General features: G+C 51.1%; 1 protein-coding gene across 3 annotated transcripts in view; it reads right to left on the bottom strand.

The window, feature by feature from the left end:
• Window positions 1-17,679, bottom strand: part of PDE4B (phosphodiesterase 4B) — a 223,590-nt gene that overhangs the window by 55,735 nt on the left and 150,176 nt on the right. For all 3 annotated transcript variants that reach the window (XM_062624426.1, XM_062624427.1, XM_062624428.1), the window contains 4 exons: window positions 11,439-11,633; window positions 9,493-9,529; window positions 9,333-9,403; window positions 5,408-5,457 (listed from right to left, as the gene is read on the bottom strand). In XM_062624426.1, coding sequence (XP_062480410.1) covers window positions 5,408-5,457; window positions 9,333-9,403; window positions 9,493-9,529; window positions 11,439-11,633 — 353 coding nt within the window. The remainder of the gene's footprint in view (window positions 1-5,407; window positions 5,458-9,332; window positions 9,404-9,492; window positions 9,530-11,438; window positions 11,634-17,679) is intronic.

The raw sequence follows: 17,679 nt of genomic DNA, 5'->3' as shown, positions 1-17,679 counted from the left end.
AGTAAATACGGAGGAAGGAGCAAAGCTAAGCAGGAGCTGCCAGATGTGTTCAAGATTTTATTAGCTGAATCAAGTGGGTAGGAACTAAAGACCTTCCACTGATGCCAAGGGAATGGAGAACTGAATTGAGAGAAGGTGCTGATGGATGTACTGAGCCCCAGGTTGAACAAAGGTTAGTGAAAGCAACTGTGGGAGAGGCCACACTTCGAAACGAAGAAGGCAATGGCACAGACATCTGTGTAACACCACGTGCAAGTGTGCTCGTGTCATCCTTTCTGTAACTCCAGAGGAGGCAACTGGGTAGCATTCATTCATGATCATAGAATTAAGCTGAAAAGCCCTTCAAGCCCACCCAGTCCAACCATTCCCCAGCCCTGCCACGGCCACCACTGCCCCATGGCACTGAGGCCTCCCCTCCACGCTGTGTGAACACTCGCAGGGACGGTGCCTGCAGCCCTGCCCTGGGCAGCCTGTTCCAATGCCTGAGCACCCTCTGGGGCAGGAATTGTTCCTCAGCTCCATCTAAACCTGCCCTGGTGCAGCTTGAGGCCGGTTCCTCTTGTCCCATCCCTTGTTCCTTGGGAGCAGAGCCCAGCCCCTCCTGGCTCCATCCTCCTCTCAGGCACTTGTAGGGAGCCATCAGGTCCCCCCTGAGCCTTCTCTTCTCCACACTGAACCCCCCAGGTCCCTCAGCCCTTCCCCATCACCCTTGTGCTCCAGGCCCTGCTCCAGCTCCGCTGCCCTTCTCTGGCCCCGCTCCAGCACCTCAATGTCTCTCTTGCAGTGAGGGGCCCAGAGCTGAACACAGGATCCGAGGTGCAGCCTCACCAGTGCCCAGCACAGGGGCACAATCACAACCCTGCACAGCTGCACTCTGTATTGCTGTAAACCTCATGCCCTGAAGTATCCCCATTACCCTTCCCAGCGGCTGAGGACAGGAGCTCAGTAAGGGTTTATGGCTTTGTATGTCCATGTTACGGTTTCTGGGTTAATTCACAAAAGCAATTCTGTGTGGTCCTGTGATCTCCAACAAAACAACAGGAAAAATCTGCCACGTTTACTGGAGCCGATACCAAGGGCAAAACACAGGATGTTCAATACACACTGCTCGTCCTTTTATGGCTGCGGTGGGAAGGTTGAGAAAGCTCCGAAATCCACCGTGACATCAGTGTGGGCCCTGAGAGCACTTTGTGCCACGAGAAACCTGGCCAGGCTTTTCCATACATTGAGGAAAGCGAAAGCAAAGCAGAACTTCATCATTCCGACACAGCTCATTCCCTTCACCCGGCGCCTGCGTCCTCAGCAATGCAACTCCCTGGGAGTGCAATGGCCACAGGTCTGCTCCTCCGACTGACAAACCCTGAATATCCTAGCTGGAGCAAACAGCTGGCACGTGTTACCTCCAGCACAAAAGCTGGATGGGATTCGCCTCCCTCCAGGGTAATTTGATTAATGTATGCCTGTTTGCTTCAAACCCCGAGTTCTGCACTTTTCCTAACAGGATATAAATCACTCCACTAATGACAAACAGGAGACATATACGAGGTGCTCAGACTGATGTCAACGGGGGGTGGTAAATCCGTGAATCAATGTGTGACATGGGAGAGCTAAAATACAATTCCAAGCTTTGCCGGCTAACCCACGGAGAGGGTATCAACACGTTTCATTCCCAAGCATGTTCTTTCATCCAGAGGGATGAACCTCAGCACAGTCCCAATCAAAACATTGCTGTTTCCTTCTCCAAAACTGTCAGGAAAACCACCCCGTGTCCTTTCAGACACAGGAGCCATTGGCACAGAGCTGGAAGTGTTCCGATAGGAAAAATCTTTCCTTCCTCTCATCATTTCCAAATCAAAAGCCATCCAGGGGAAAAAAAAAAAAAAGCTGGAGAAAAATAAATAATCCCCTAAAAATCTTTGTTCTGCTGCACTGAAACGGAAACTTCCTTAGAAAGTCAATGGCTGTCATTGTGTGCTGCTGCACTGAGGTGAGCTCCAATATGCAACGAGGGCCGTAAACAGGGAAAGGAAGGCAACCAAATGGATGGAGGGAAGTGCTCTACAGAGTGACTCCAGCCTCCTACAGAAACCAGAGAGGCTTGGGGAACTGGGGAACGCAGCAGAGCGGGGACTCCAAATGCAACAAGTAAAGAAGGCCAGAGATGCAGGACAGTCCTGGTTTCCACACAGTAAGTTACTGCAGGATAGAGCCACGCTGGTGCTCCTCACCACACCTCTGTTCTCACGTGAACATGGGGAGCACACGAGCTGAGGGCACACAACCCATCACAAAAGCAAGGAGGAAGGTGCCTGGGTGCTGGCCTCCCCCGAGGAGAGCCTGTCCCCTCTCCCAGCTAGGATCCCAAATGTTCTCTTGCGAGACCTCACCTGGAGCATTGTGTGCAGTTCCGGGGTCCTCAACATAAAAAGGACATGGAACTGTTGGAACAAGTCCAGAGGAGGCCACGAGGATGATCAGGGACTGGAGCACCTCCTGTATGAAGACAGGCTGAGGAAGTTGGGGCTGTTCAGCCTGGAGAAGAGAAGCTGTGTGGAGACCTCAGAGCAGCTTCCAGTATCTGAAGGGGGCCTATAGGGATGCTGGGGAGGGACTCTTCATTAGGGACTGTAGTGATAGGACAAGGGGTAACGGGTTCAAACTGAAACAGGGGAAGTTTAGATTGGATCTAAGGAGGAATTCCTTTCCTGTGAGGGTGGTGAGGCACTGGAATGGGTTGCCCAGGGAGGGTGTGAATGCTCCATCCCTGGCAGTGTTCAAAGCCAGGTTGGACAGAGCCTTGGGTGAGATGGTTTAGTGTGAGGTGTCCCTGCCCATGGCAGGGGGGTTGGAACTGGATGACCTTGAGGTCCTTTCCAGCCTGAACTATTCTGTGATTCTACGTTCTGAACTGCCTGTTTCAGGATGCTTTCAGAGTCTGGCTCTGACGCGTGACAGCCACTGGCCCTCCTGAGGCCCTCAGTGCAGGGCTGTGATCCTGCAGCCGATGCAACGGCTTGGTCTGGCCAGGAAGGGATTGAGAGACCGGATCCTGTGGGAGCTGGTACCATCCATGAGCACAAATAATCTGAAATGGAATTTAACCAAGAACCCCAGGCTCTTTCACAATGCCAGTATTAGCTTATTTCACATAGGAAATCACACAATTCCTTATAATCTGAAAGATGTCTCTTAGTCTTAGAATCACAGAATAGTTTGGGTTAGAAAGGACCTTAAGATCATCCAGTTCCAACCCCCCTGCCATAGGCAGGGACACCTCACACTAAACCAGGTCACCCAAGGCTCTGTCCAACCTGGCCTTGAACACTGGCAGGGATGGAGCATTCACAACCTCCCTGGGCAACCCATTCCAGTGCCTCACCACCCTCACAGCAAAGAATTTCCTCCTTATATCCAATCTAAACTTCCCCTGTTTCAGTTTGAACCCGTTACCCCTTGTCCTGCCACTACAGTCCCTAATGAAGAGTCCCTCCCCAGCATCCCTATAGGCCCCCTTCAGACACTGGAAGGCTGCTCTGAGGTCTCATCTACAAACTGTCACAATTTACCTCATGTAATGATATCACTCACACCTTTTTGTTTCATTTGAAGATTTCACCTAAAGTCACTTCAGATTCATGGTTAAGAACTCAGTTTACTTGAGGAACACAAACCCAGCCTGTGCTTCCCTACTTAACACAAATCCCACAAACCCTGAACTGCAATCTTCTTCCACAGTCACCAAATAAAAGCCTGTGTATGGAAAACTCATCCAGCGTGGCTCATTTCCACATCTGGCCATTCTCTTTTTCCACATCGCAGGTGAGACACGAATATAATTCATTTTAGATCTATCCACCTGTAATTACCAGGACTGAAACATTAAAACCCATGAGTCAGGATCACAAGGCTCAAAATGCTAAAAGTTGGATTCTTCTCCGTGGCTTTTCTCTTGGAGCTTTGCAGGGAACACAAAACTTGCTCTACAGTTACATGAGTCAGGCCCTTCAGTCCAAAAGGAAGCTCAGATTTTAGTGCATGCCCAGCTTTAGAAGCCTGGGTTCGCTAAAAGGGAACAAGCATCCTACAGCTCTCATTGCACAGAACTCTCCGCAAGGTGTTAACATGCTGAAAGCCATTGTTTCCACAGAAAACGTTGAGAAAGTTAACCTAAAAATTCCTGGAAGGAATCTTGTAACTCCCACAGACACGTCTCGGGACGTTTTCCATGGCTTTTGTTTCCACAGAATCAGAAGTCTTGCTGGAACACATCTCTGCCTAAGGTGACGAGCTGCGTTCCTGCCGGCTCTGCCTCGGCACTGGTCACAGGCAGGCAGGGAAAGAGGACTTGAGGATCCTATTGTCCAGTTTTGTTTCTGCATCAGAGGTTTCCACATCCCCTAAACAAAGCTTGAGGAACCTAATCGGGACTACACGTGTCCCCAGACGGTAAATCCTACCCAGCATGAAAGGAAATGCTGGAGAGTTATCCAGGCTTCACACACCGTAAAAGTTAAGCTTTATGAGTCCCTCCAAGCACGTAATTATTGGAAAGGCTGAGATTAAGCCTACAAATGGGCACTCCTCCAAGTCTTATCTCCTTCCCTGTGGGAGTAACCTTTAAATTAGCGCGAATAGGGCCAGCTCTGTTCTGCAGAGGGGTCCCACAAGCCCTCAGCACCGCACGGCTAAACCCAGGGGTGGAAATAAACTTGCCCTAAGTAAGCAGCAGGCTGCCTCTGCTTCCCAGCCTCAGCACTTCACCCTACCTTGCTCCTTGCTTGTAGCCAGACCTATCTGTGTTTGCTGGGGTCCCTGAGCTGACGGGGGGGGTGAGGACAAGGGGACTGAGGGACACGGGGAGCAGACAGGGAGAAGCTGTGATGAGCCACGCTCCCTGACTTCTGCTCTCCTTTGATTGCTACATGTAGGTGTCAAAAGAGATGGAAAAATGCCCTTGCAGGGCAGCCTGCTGAAAGCGGGGGAAGTTTCACCTGAGCGAGGTTCTTCAGATCACATTTTTTTACATAGATCACATGGAAACAAACTGAAATAAACAGGGTAAAAAAAAATACAGCTGTGTCTGAGCCTGTTCAAGGCTCGTAGGCTGGGGCTTGTCCAGGCCTGTGCAGCACAGGGACTTGGGAGAACAGCAGTCACTGTGGCCGTGGCTATCAGACCAAAATCGTGTTCATCTCCTATGCTAACACACAAGGATAAACCCCAACCCCAACCCACCACAGTAACAACATTTTGGCCTTGATGGTTCTCTCCTAGTAGTTTTGCACGAGCAAGCCAGAAGAAGCTCTATGAGCCCAGAAATCCACCAGGAAGAGGGGGCAGAAAAGTAGGTGTTGGTAAATGATGTGCAATTTGACCTTGCAGGTGGTTATCAAAGCCACACACGTACCTTGCAGGTTAACTCTGGACACAGGAGGCTGACTTGTTGCTGGAGATCTCCTAAAAGAGATAAAGGACACTCCATCAATAGGCAATGTTTTACCATTTCAAACTGCCACCTCCCACAGTCCAAAATCCTCTTCCAGATTCACAAAGAAACCCCAAACACTTCAAGATCTGGCAGTTAAAGAGCACTATTGACAGACCTGTTAGAATACACCTAGCCAGGGACATCCCTTGGGAAGAAGGAATTCCAGGGAAGATGTGCCATCATCTCGTGCTGCCTTCACAATTCCTGCTCAAAATGTGCCTGGGAGGAGGCAAGGCCCAGCCTCTGTGGCTGAAGGATTCAGTGGCAGCCCCAGAATCAAGGCCTTCTCCCAAACAGCTTCTCCCCGCAAGGTCTGGACCCTGAAGTAACATCAGAATCTACACAAGCATGCAGGCTGCAATGCAGAGGGCAATGCCATAGCTGAGAAATGGCTTTAAACCTTGCAGTTAACAGTTTGAGCTGCACCTGGAAGCAAGTAAGGGGACGCTGGAGCCACTAAGAAAGCTCTGAAGCAGCTGAAGGACATCTTCTTGATGAGGAGCAATGATTTCATCGGGAAAGTCTGGATTTCAAATGCTAATTGAAGAATTAGTTGTGGGCAACGGGGTCTGACTGGAAAATGGCTGCAGCATCTCTCCACATGTCAGAGGATTTCACTGAGAGGTTTGCCAAATAAAACTCATGATTTCAAAGTCAAAACCACAATTTACTTGTGGAAAAAAGGAGACTTCTTTACAACAAGAACTTGAACGGAGTTGACACCAAGATGAAGATCCTTTGTTTTGCACCGAACACGGTATTTCAGGCTGGCCAAAACCAAAACTTTGGGCTTTTCCTTCCTTCCGAAGTCCCTGATAATGTTTTAACCAAAGGCAGATCCCCCCCAACTCCCTCCCAGCCAACCTCCTCACCCCCATTTTTTGAGCCAGGCACCGAGCTGAAACATCCATTATTTGCCAGCTCGCCTTTGAAGCTCAAATCAAAGCAAGCGAGCGGCTCAATCCTGCTGCAGTTGTAGCTCCAGGGGTTTCCTCAGCCCTGCCCCAGGAAGGCCTCACTAACCAGGTACAGCCCGTGCCAGTGTCCAAAGCCTGCTCCGGAGCAGCAGCACCCATGTGCCAGCTGGCATTTGGAAAGCTTGTTTTTAACGGAGGGAGCTGCAGGACCCAGATTCTTCGAAGGGTTCAGCACAGGGCGCACAGGTTGGATGCTGACTGCTCTAAAATCTGCCCTGACCTGCCTCTGCTGAGCCTTTGAAAAGCCAGATCTTGAGATCTCTCAAAAACAGAAACTCCCCAATGGGGACACCACGGCTGCAGCGCTTCCAGTATCTGGGGAGACGTGCTCCAGGTATCTCCAAACCCCGCGCGAGCTGCACAGGCATGCCCACGGGGAGGCGGGGAGGGATGAACACGAATCCAGCAGGGTATTCCCCACTGCAGAGCCTGGAAACCTGGAAAAGGGAACGGCACCGCTCCTGGCATCCTCCTACTACGTCCCAGCTGTGCCCATCCTGGTTTCTGCGGCAGCCAGGGTGCAGGTAACAGAGACCCAGAGATGGAATCATGGAATCAATGAAGGTTGGAAGGGACCTTAAGATCATCCAGTTCCAACCCCTGCCATGGGCAGGGACACCTTCCACTAGAGCAGCTTGCTCCAAGCCCCTGTGTCCAACCTGGCCCTGAACACTGCCAGGGATGGGGCAGGCACAGCTTCTCTGGGCACCCTGTGCCAGCGCCTCAGCACCCTCACAGGGAAGAGCTTCCTCCTTATCTCCGACCTGAACTTCCCCTCCTTCAGTTTGAACCCGTTGCCCCTTGTCCTGTCACTACAGTCCCTAATGAAGAGTCCCTCCCCAGCATCCCTATAGCCCCCCTTCAGATACTGGAAGCTGCTCTGAGGTCTCCACACAGCTTCTCTTCTCCAGGCTGAACAGCCCCAACTTCCTCAGCCTGTCTTCATACAGGAGGTGCTCCAGCCCCTGATCATCCTCGTGGCCTCCTCTGGACTTGCTCCAACAGCTCCATGTCCTTTCTATGTTGATCTGGGTCTCCACAGCACTGTCCCACCTTAAACACCACCACGCTCAAGTGGACATGGCTCGCACTCCCCATTCTTTCTCTCTTGCCAGTGGGCATTCAGAGGAGTAGGTGCTGGATGCTTTCTGACCATGTCTTGTGCCGCATCTGCCAAACTCAGGCACTCCAAACCCATTAATCATACTCTCCCCTATTCCAATCGGGAAACTGCTTGAAAACCCCTGATGCTGAAGTCCAAAAAATACGACTTCTAATTAGTTTTTTTTTCCCCTCCAGCCCTCAACATTCATATTTTCCATCATTTCTGCAAATACGTGGGACAGCATCCTCTTTCTTTCTTGGGACAGGAGGAAAAAGAGAGGAGAGGCCGGGCTGCAGCAAAGCTGAGGCTCTCATGATCCCCAGAGCAGAAGCTGAAGTGAAATACCACGTATCATGAGACATATGATAAAATAATGAGCTGTAACCCAGCAGAGCTGTTTGGAAACAGTGCGGGAAGCTCCGCAGCGCCTGGAAGCACATTCTGCCACGGACTTGGATGTTTGGTCTATAATGGTTTAAACATTTCACGACTCTGACTTTGGCTGGGCAAGTGACTTTATAGCTCAGTCAAACCTGGGAATGCTTTCAAAAGGACACTGCAAGATGCCTGTGCATCCTACAGGTTACGCCTTCGCTTCCTTCCGGCCCTGTCCGATTTCAGATTCCTCATTAGGAGCTGCTGAAATGCTGGAGTTCCTCAGCAAAGCTGGAAGAAGGGATCTACCTCAGCCATCTCTTTTTCTATTAACTTCCATCTTGGAATGCAGAGGCTCCTTCCCATCAGGGTTTGCAAGGAGAAATCAACAGGAGGAAAAACGCCTGGACAAAGTGCTGGCCTTCATGTAACACATAAGAGTGCACTGGAAGGCGGAAACCTGAGTCCATGGTGGGCACCCAGGCGATGCCATCTCCATGTGCAGTACTGAAGCAATACCATGGTGTCCCGGTGGAGTCCACTTTTGCACCTCATCTTCTGCTTCAAGAAAGAGAGGGATGCTCTGGATGAGCAGCCCCAGGGTGGGATGGATGGATGGATGGATGGATGGATGGATGGATGGATGAATGGATGGGTGTGTAACCAACGTCAGCAGGAACAAGTGATGTTGGTTTCACACAGAACAGCTCTCCTGGGGCAAAACAGGCTAGAAAATGACGGTGACTGGCTCATTATAAATAGCTACGGGGAAATGATGGTTCTGGACACAGGCGTAAAAAGGAGTTTGTTTGGTTTCTCCTGTTGAGCAAGTATAAAAACACACCTTCGTCTTACGTTCATCACCTGCTACATTCAGTGCAATTACAGCCTGAAATGAAGAGAGGTGGGCTCCCTGCCTGCCTCTCTGGGCATCCCCCTCAGACCCAAGCCCTGGGTGAAATCCTCCCCTTCCCCACATCCTCCTGCTTGGCATCTCCCTCCTTTGCCTGTGACCACCTCTCTTGCTGCCAACGCAGAGCCAGCACCACATCTCGACCTCCGCTCGCAATTATGCGCCTAACACACACACCTGGGCCACCCAAAGTGCCGCACATCCCACCGTGCCCTGGAACACATCCCATCGCCTTCCCAAGTGGAAATGCATCGCTCCATCCTCGAGGACCACTGCGGCGAGACCCGAGGTGAGGCGCGGCGGAGGGCTGCGCTTTGGCGCCGCCTGGCGTCCAGCATCGGGAAGCGCAGGCCGAGCAGCGGCGGCGAGGGGGAGCCGGGGAACCGCGGCCGCGGTTCCCCGACTCCCCCTCGCCGTCCCTGCTCGGCCCCTGCTAAGCGATAACCATAAAGGACCTAAGAAATACTTGCTTACTTGTTGGAGGTGCCGTGTAGGTTGGTAAGGAGCGTGAAGTTGTTCCTCACGCTTCGTAGGCTGGCCAGCACCTATGGGGGGAGGCGAAAGCAGAGGTGTTACCTTCCCCACCTGAGGTTTTCGCGTGGTTTTGCATTGGTTTAAGAGGTCTCCGACTCACCTGGGCGAAAGGCGTGACGATCAGGTCGTCCCCATGCCTAAGGAGAAAGGGAAATGTGTGAATTTACCCCAGACAGGTCACTTTGAGTATAGAGAGTGAGTTTTCACCCAAAACCCTATACTTTAACTCATACAGCACGTATTTAACACCACATAAAAACCTTGCTCCTAATGGAAAGGTCTTTGCAGTGTACATCCAAAACAACCCGGCTGGAGAGCCTGTTCGGATTGGTAACTCCAGGCAATAAAAGGCAGGAAATAGAGAAGTTAAGGCACACGCTTGCACCGTGGTGGAAAAAACCCTGTAAGAGTCCAGGGAAAGGTCAGCTTTGAATTTCCTGGCATTTGCTGATCTCTGTCACAGACTTTAATGTTATTCAGGCGCTGGGTTCTGTCTGGCTGTTTTCATCATGGAAGATTTTCCAGTGCCTAAAGGGGCTCCAGGAAACCAGGAGAGGGGCTTGGGACAAGGGCCTGTAGGGACAGGCCAAGGGGAATGAATGGCTTTAACCTGCCAGAGGGGAGACTGAGCTGAGCTCTTAGGCAGAAGCTCTTCCCTGTGAGGGTGCTGAGGCACTGGCACAGGGTGCCCAGAGAAGCTGTGGCTGCCCCATCCCTAAAGGAACTAGACCAGGTTGCTTGAACACTGCCAGGGCTGGGGCAGCCACAGCTTCTCTGGGCACCCTGTGCCAGCGCCTCAGCACCCTCACAGCAAAGAACTTCTTCCTTATCTCCAACCTGAGCTTCCCCTGTTTCAGTTTGAACCCATCACCCCTTGTCCTATCACTACAGCCCCTGATGAAGAGCCCCTCTCCAGCATCCTTGTCCCCCCCCTTCAGACACTGGAAGGCTGCTTTCAACTGGAGAATTCATACTGGGAGGCCGCAGCTCCCCAAGTGCTACAGGAGCCTTTACCCTGCAGTAAATGGATCTGCTGAACTGCAGGCAGCTGTGAAGCTGGGAGCAACCAGGGTGGTGGGCACATCTGGACGGGGCTCCCCCCACCCCAGCACAGCTGGCTGGGAGCACTGGGCAACTGTTACAATCCCCTGTTTACACAAAACATGGCATTTGCATAATTTGGAGTGATTACTTGGTCTCTGGTAAGCATCTACTAATTGTTAACTAACAGGAGGAACATTCTAGTATCTGGATTTCTACTTCATGACAAAGCTTGTAGGGCTTTCATACCAGAAACCTCTTTTTATACCTTAATGGCCACTTTAAAGCTTTAAACTGGGCCTTTTAGAATAAAGGGCTGCAAATCTAGGACACCCCTTTAAGCTCCATGCTCTGTTGTATTGATCCTCTCAAGCTCAGCCATCTGTCTGGGCTCTCTGCTGTATTTTCCGCTCAGCTCTAGTTAACAGCCCATGACAGAAAACAGGATGGAGAAGAGCAATACTGTAAATGTAAGTACAGTCATATTCCTCTTGTCCAGCCTAATGGAGGAAAGAGCAGAGATGATGTTAACCAGGCTCTGACAGCACGCACTGAGAGTATGATGGCAAAAAGGGAGTGCGAGCAAGCCAAGGACTGGAGTGACAGGGTTCCTCTGACTCCAGGTCCAATGGAGACAAAAGGACCTCACAGCAGTGCCTGCCCTGCAGTTAGCTGCAAGCACTTCATACCTCACCCCCCCCCCCCCAAATCCCCAGGTGAAGAACTGGTACCAAGAAAGGTAAAATGCAAGATTTCTATTATTATTTCAGGATATGGGCTGGAAAACTGCTGCTAAATTATGGAGAAAAGGGGAATACTTTCAGGGTGGGTGGGGAGGGGGAAATCATGCCTTGGCAGACCATAAAAGCAGCCGTCTTGGGCACTCAGGCTGTGAAACGCGAGTACCACCCACAAGCTCCTCTTACCAGAGCCCTGAGGATTACAGGAGGCCATCTAAACCTCTCAGTTCCCATAAAATATGAGGTGAGCTGGCTGGATGCTTACTGCTCGCTTGGGAGAGAGGAGTTCCTGGACATGGTCTTTGGTGATAAGTCATAGTCGCTGTCGGATCTGTAGAGGAACGACTCCCGGCGCTGGCTGTGGCCCGGGAACGTGGTGTGCAATACGAGCCCCGAGGAGGAGCTGGCCTGCGGGTCCAGGGGGCTGCGCCCTGGGGACGGGCCATTCTCCACGTCGAAGCTGCGAACAGAACACACGCCGCGCGTCAAGAGAGGCTCTCAGTGTGTGCGGGTCACGTTCGCGCTGCCCACAGCGCATCCGGCTCGGTGCAGGAGCCATGGGGCTGTGTTTACTGGAGCTCTCCCTGGTGTATTCCTACTGCACGCAAGCAGGACTCTGCAGTGAGGTACATTTACCCCCTAGGCTTCTATTGGCATGCACAGAATCCCAGCCTGGTTTGGGTTGGAAGGGACCTTAACGCTCATCCAGTTCCAACCCCTGCCACGGGCTGCGAGCGGAGAACTGTTTCAAAGGTGTTAAAAAGGCCCTAAACCTTCTGTCACCTTTTCCATTATACACCCATTTCCTTACGGTGTCAGAACTTGGCTGCTGCAACTGGTGGCTGAAGTCACCCTGGACACTTCAGCAAGTGACACCCCTCATAAACCCTGAAAATAAGCAGGTTGGCCTCCTTTGCTTGGGCATTTGGATCCCATATAAAGACCACATTCCAGCTAAGCCAAGTGGAGCACAGCTGCGCTCAGGATGAACTTCCTTGCCTTTGGAAGTCTGAAGGTTCGTCTCACTTGCAGTGGGAGCTGAGTTCTCCCTCCCCCCAGGGCACGTGCCTCTCCCCATTCCCAATGTTCTCCCAATTCTTTTGGCCTGTTGGGTGTGATATCAAGCTACAACCCTGGTCATGCATTTCTCCATCCTTCCTCACTGCTTCCCCCACTCTTAAGTCCAAAGATCTCCCTCTGCTCTGCAGAGCATGCAGTGTGCTTCTAACTGCATGGGGAGGCAGGTGAAGTGTAGAGATGAAACAAGGCAAACTTCTGCCACATCTGAAAGCAATGCACAAAACCATGAAAGAAATGAGAGAGCCTGTGTCCACTTGTAAAGTGTATCTCAGCTTAGTCCCCTTCCCTGCTGCGAGTCCATACATGCACTCAGAGATTCAATACAGGGCGACCAAGGGATGAATGAGAAGGGGAAAACAAACACCAAACACCGCAGAAGAGAATCACAGGTAGAAGAGGTCTTGGAGATAACTGCTAACATGAAGGTGCCATTGCTGAGCTGGGCCTGCATTATTAACGTGTGAGGCTGCAGCAAACAGAAGACCAAACAGGCTCAAAACCAAGATAGCCTCCCCTGTTTGGGCAGTGACCTGACACTTTGAAGCACTGAGACCTCCTACCCCCTGACCAGGGAATCTGATTAAAATCCAAATTTCATGGCATGAACAACAACCACCTCAGCCTTAGGTTTTGCAGAAGCGTTTCAGCTCCTGTATAATAAGACCACAGAAGCCCCAGGCTGTGGTGTGACACCAAACTGTGTGCAGTGACGCAGCTGAGGGATGCAGGAGCTGCCCTGGAAGTAGCCCTGATAATGGAACACAGGCTGCATGCCCTGATGTGGCAGGGTCTGGTGCAAGCTGCTTCCTGGGACACACCAAACCCCTTCGTATGAACAACCCCCAGTGAATTACTGAACAATTTACCAACAGTAAGAACACATTGCATGTGGGGATTTTATGCTTTGCTGAAGCAGTTACATTCACAGCATAGATACAGATATTTATTTGCAGTTATGCATGTGCTTGGGAGCAAGGGGGTGCTCAGGCAGTCACTTCTGATGTCTCATGAAACTACTTACTGGGATAGGCCACGGGCAGGGACATCTTCCACTAGAGCAGCTTGCTCCAAGCCCCTGTGTCCAACCTGGCCTTGAACACTGCAGGGATGGGGCAGCCACAGCTTCCTCCCTCTACCATGCCTCACTGTAGCATTTACTTACCCAACTGCTTAAGTACATCTTGAAACTGGTAATGGCTCAATTAATATTCTTTTCTTTCGCTCCTTATTATCTGCTCTTTCACCACTGACAGCTCGAGTACACTTCCTTTGTACGCACACAGTCATCAACAGAAGCAGCTCAGCTCTGTAACTATGGCATCTACAAACAAGAGGCAGCTGATAATTAATCCTACCTATTCAGGAAATTAACTGTGATTACTCAAAACACTTTGGTGCAAAACCTTCAGTCGAGAACATTGAGTTTACTGACACAAATGGAAATACAGCACTGGGCTAAACCTGAGCTAAAGCTGGGCAGAGCTGCTTCTGGCTCTTTGATGCTGTACCTGCTTCGTGCTGATAGGTGTTAGCAGTTGGCTTGGGAGAAGAAGTTAACCCATGAGGTTCAGAGGGCGTGTGAGAGGTGAAGGGAGGGAGATGGGGCAAGGCTGAGGAGAGGACCTTTTTGCAAAGACATCTACTCAGCAGCAACAGAGTAAGTTTAACAGGAGGGGAATGATCCACCAAGGATGGGGTTTGCGTTTGGTGTTTGTGGGGTTTGTTTACTGTAGCACGGCTTCTATGCCAAAGGTGGGTGGAATATACTCAAATCCCCTCCCCTTTTCCTCCTTTTTAACATAAAGGAAACCCCCTCTCTGCGAGCCTAGGCCTATTCTGAGTCACTCCTGCAGAAATTCCCACCTATATCCCAGGGATTTTTGACATCCTGGAAGGAGTTTTGTAGCAGAGCTGTAAGAAGAAGCCTCATGCTCTATAACCTGGGTTAACGGTGGATGTTAAACCATGGCCAAGGCAGAGCTCCCCAGGAAACAGTCTGCCAGAACCATACAAGTTTACCAGATTCCTGCAGCACTTGTAGCTCATGGTGGGATGAGCCGGAGACATTCAGGTGGCATGAGCAGGAAGCCTGGCACGGTCGCCATGAGGATGCTGCAGCACAAACCACACAGTTAATCCAGCTGGACTCCACCTAATCCAACCTGCTCTAGTGGAAGGTGTCTCTGCCCGTTCCAGGGGTTGGAACTGGAAGAGCTTTAAGCTCCCTTCCAACACAAACCAGGCTGGGATTCTGTGATGCTAAAAGCTGGGTGGCTGCAGAGCAATGCTCAGCAGTTCACCGCAAGCGATGGGGCAGCTCCATCTCCTTTGTCCCAAAGAAACTGGGATGTTAATGCAGTGAAGAGCAAAGGAGGAGACGGCAGGTGGCAGGAGTTAGCTGCGGCTCGCTCCGACAGCGGCTGAAGGAGGCCCTTGCTTTGGACCTGGGGAAGGATGCGACTGTGACACGGTAACGAAGGGAGGGAGCACACGACGGCGAGCCAGGAGAAACCACTGTAAAACACACCAGGTTCCATGACTCACTGTGCAAAACAAAGACAATCAATGGCAGCACCCCCCAGCTGCCCACATTCTGCACTCCTGCAGCAATGACTACAATGTCTCTGCATTGAAAACTGCTGAAATCCTCCAGCACAGGGGAAAGTCCAACCAAGCCTCTGCAGGCAGAGGGATCGCGCTATGGGACCCCTGTCATGATCCAGCCATCTCTGCTCCCACCCAGGGACCAGGCCAGCTCCCTGCAGTGTGCATGAGGACCTGTTCCCATCACACCTGCCCTAAATCACTCCTCAACCAGCCCTGCTCCTTCCCAGAACACCACCCTCACATGAAACCATGACAGGCTTCAAGGTGTCCCGACACAAGTCCCACTGTGAGGGTGCTGAGACGCTGGCACAGGTTGCCCAGAGAAGCTGTTTGTGATTCCATGACTCAATGTTTAAGATGCTGCCTCCAACTTACCCAACAATTCAGGCTTCGAAGCTCTTGGATCTCCCTCTGCAAGGGGGTCTTGACACAAAACTTTTAGTGGCGTGGCAATAACGAAGAGACAGCATGGGGAACACACAGTCCGGCATCAGCATCAGCAGCCTTGGAGTATGGTTAAGATAAAAACCTAGAGTGCTTTGTGTTGGAAGGGAGCTTAAAGCTCATCCAGTCCCAACCCCTAGAACACCTTCCCCTAGAGCAGCTTGCTCCAAGCCCCTGTGTCCAACCTGGCCTTGAACACTGCCAGGGATGGGGCAGCCACAGCTTCTCTGGGCACCCTGCGCCAGCGCCTCAGCACCCTCACAGGGAAGAACTTTTTCCTTGTATCCAACCTAAATCTCCCCTGTTTAAGTTTGAATTTGGCCTCAAACCTGACAAATAGGATTGCACCACGATTTCCAAGTAATTCAGAGTCATTTGACCAAGTCAAAGAGTTACCCCGAGAGAGCTGCAGGGCCCCACAGCTTGTTTCTAGGCCAGTGATGTCAAACCCAACACAAGGCACATTTCAGTCTCTCAAAGCAGGCAGGCTGGGATGTGCTGTTTATGTTACAGGTTTACACTTTTCCTAGGGCTGACAGCACTGACTCCATGAGAGAGCTTTCCATCTGCTTTGCCTTCCCTGACCTCCTCACTAAGGCACCCCCTTGCTATGGTACCAAATCTGGTTCCAAAAGGCAGTACTGCAGGAAGTTTGAGCAGACCCTGCTATTATAAAGATCCTCTCACAAGCGTTAGAAGCCTGCTTCTCACCAAGATGTTCAGCTGGATTTTTAACACCATTAGCAGTGAAAAACACTGTTCCTTGCACCTTCAGATCCATACAGACACAACTGCTTCTGGCTGCTATGTCATTTGGGGCATCTGTTTCCCATTATCACAACAGCTTGCTGGTTTTCCTAAATAGTCTTTCACAGGGAAAGGCCTGTGCTTGGAACATCAGGAGGATGTATGGATGAAATGCAGCTGGGTCAGACACAGTGGGCATGCTGGAGCTGAGCATGGCTCCACGAGCCTGACCACCCTCAGCACCACAGGTATTAGTGCCCTTTTATCTCCCTCTTGACCTTCTCCCACCAAAGGGACAATCTTATCCTAAAAAACATGTAGATGAGGCCCTCAGTGCCATGGGTTAGTGGTGGTCTTTGCAGTCCTGGGGTAATGGTTGGCCTTGATCTTAAAGCTCTTTTTCAACCTGGTTGATTCTGTGATTCTGTTGCTCTCAGGGCCCTCTCAAAGAGTTCAGATCCCACTGCCAGGTTCATCCCTCACGTGGGTCCTAACTCGCTTTTACCTCCAGTGCCTCCTGAAATACAGCTACCGAACTCCTTGCAACTGAACCACGTATCACAGCTCCAAACTCATGCAACCCCAAACTCCTCCCTCCCCAGCACCATGTACCACAGCTGCCCAGCACAGAAACCCAGCAGCACTTCCTGAAGTGTAACGTAGACTCTCACCTGCTGCTAAACATGTTTTAAGCCTTTTAGTGCCTTTTAAGCATTTTAGTGCATGTATCACAAACCAATGTACACATTTATTTGACTCTGTTCACTCTTCAGCACCCAGAGCCCAATGCAGACCCAAGAGCTCGCGGTGCTCCCTTTGCAACCCAGGTCCATCTTCAAGATAAAGATGAATATACACAGCCAGAGCCCTACACTCTTCACTGTAACTCAGCAGCAGTCCCCTCGTTGGGCTAATGCAAACACGGGTTCAGCTCCCAGCTCAGCATGAGCACTGATGGGTTTCAAAGGACATCACAAAGTGCTCATTTAGTTTTTAAAAGCCCCATTCTCTACGAAGGAGCCATTGTGCTTCCTGCTTGCTCAGAGTCTGCAGCAATTACTGTCTGAAGCTGCCTTGCACATCAGGTCCTCAAGCCATTACTGCTCCCCATGGCCATTCACTCCCTGGCACTGGTGAAAGCCACCCAGCTGCGGAGCTGCTGCATGTCCCAGAGGATGTCTTGCAACTCCATGCAGCCTCACATCGCGCTGGAGCACCACCGGGAGGGAGAGGGTTGGAAAAGGGCAGGAGGGAGGTAAAAATGAGTTTGCATTTTCTTTCAGCTGAGAAGGGTCCAGAAAATCTCATCCTTTTCACATTTACTCCAGCTCAGTAGCTTGGCGTTACCCTGTAACCAGCTAACACCATGTGGCTGCTTAAGTCCCCCAAAGAAGGAATCCTCACTTATACAAACCACTGCTATTTGTACATCCTGGGCTATTTTATCATCCTGCTATGGTTCACTGCCGTTAACCCCCGGGAAAATGCAAGGAATAGGAACCACAGCAGACACCTTTCCTATTTGCACTTCCAGAGCTGGTAAAAGCAGATGGGGATGAGCGTGGTCACTCTGCGCGCAGGCAGCAGTGCCACTTCCTAAGGGCTATTTCCTCCTGAAAATATCCCAG

Source organism: Pezoporus occidentalis, unplaced genomic scaffold (genome assembly GCF_034315485.1).
Source record: "Pezoporus occidentalis ecotype Australia unplaced genomic scaffold, CSIRO_AGI_Poc_V1 ctg267, whole genome shotgun sequence".
In the NCBI taxonomy this organism is placed as follows: Eukaryota; Metazoa; Chordata; class Aves; order Psittaciformes; family Psittacidae; genus Pezoporus; species Pezoporus occidentalis.
The sequence above is the reverse complement of the archived record's forward strand: the minus strand, read 5'-3'. Positions and strand labels throughout refer to the sequence as shown.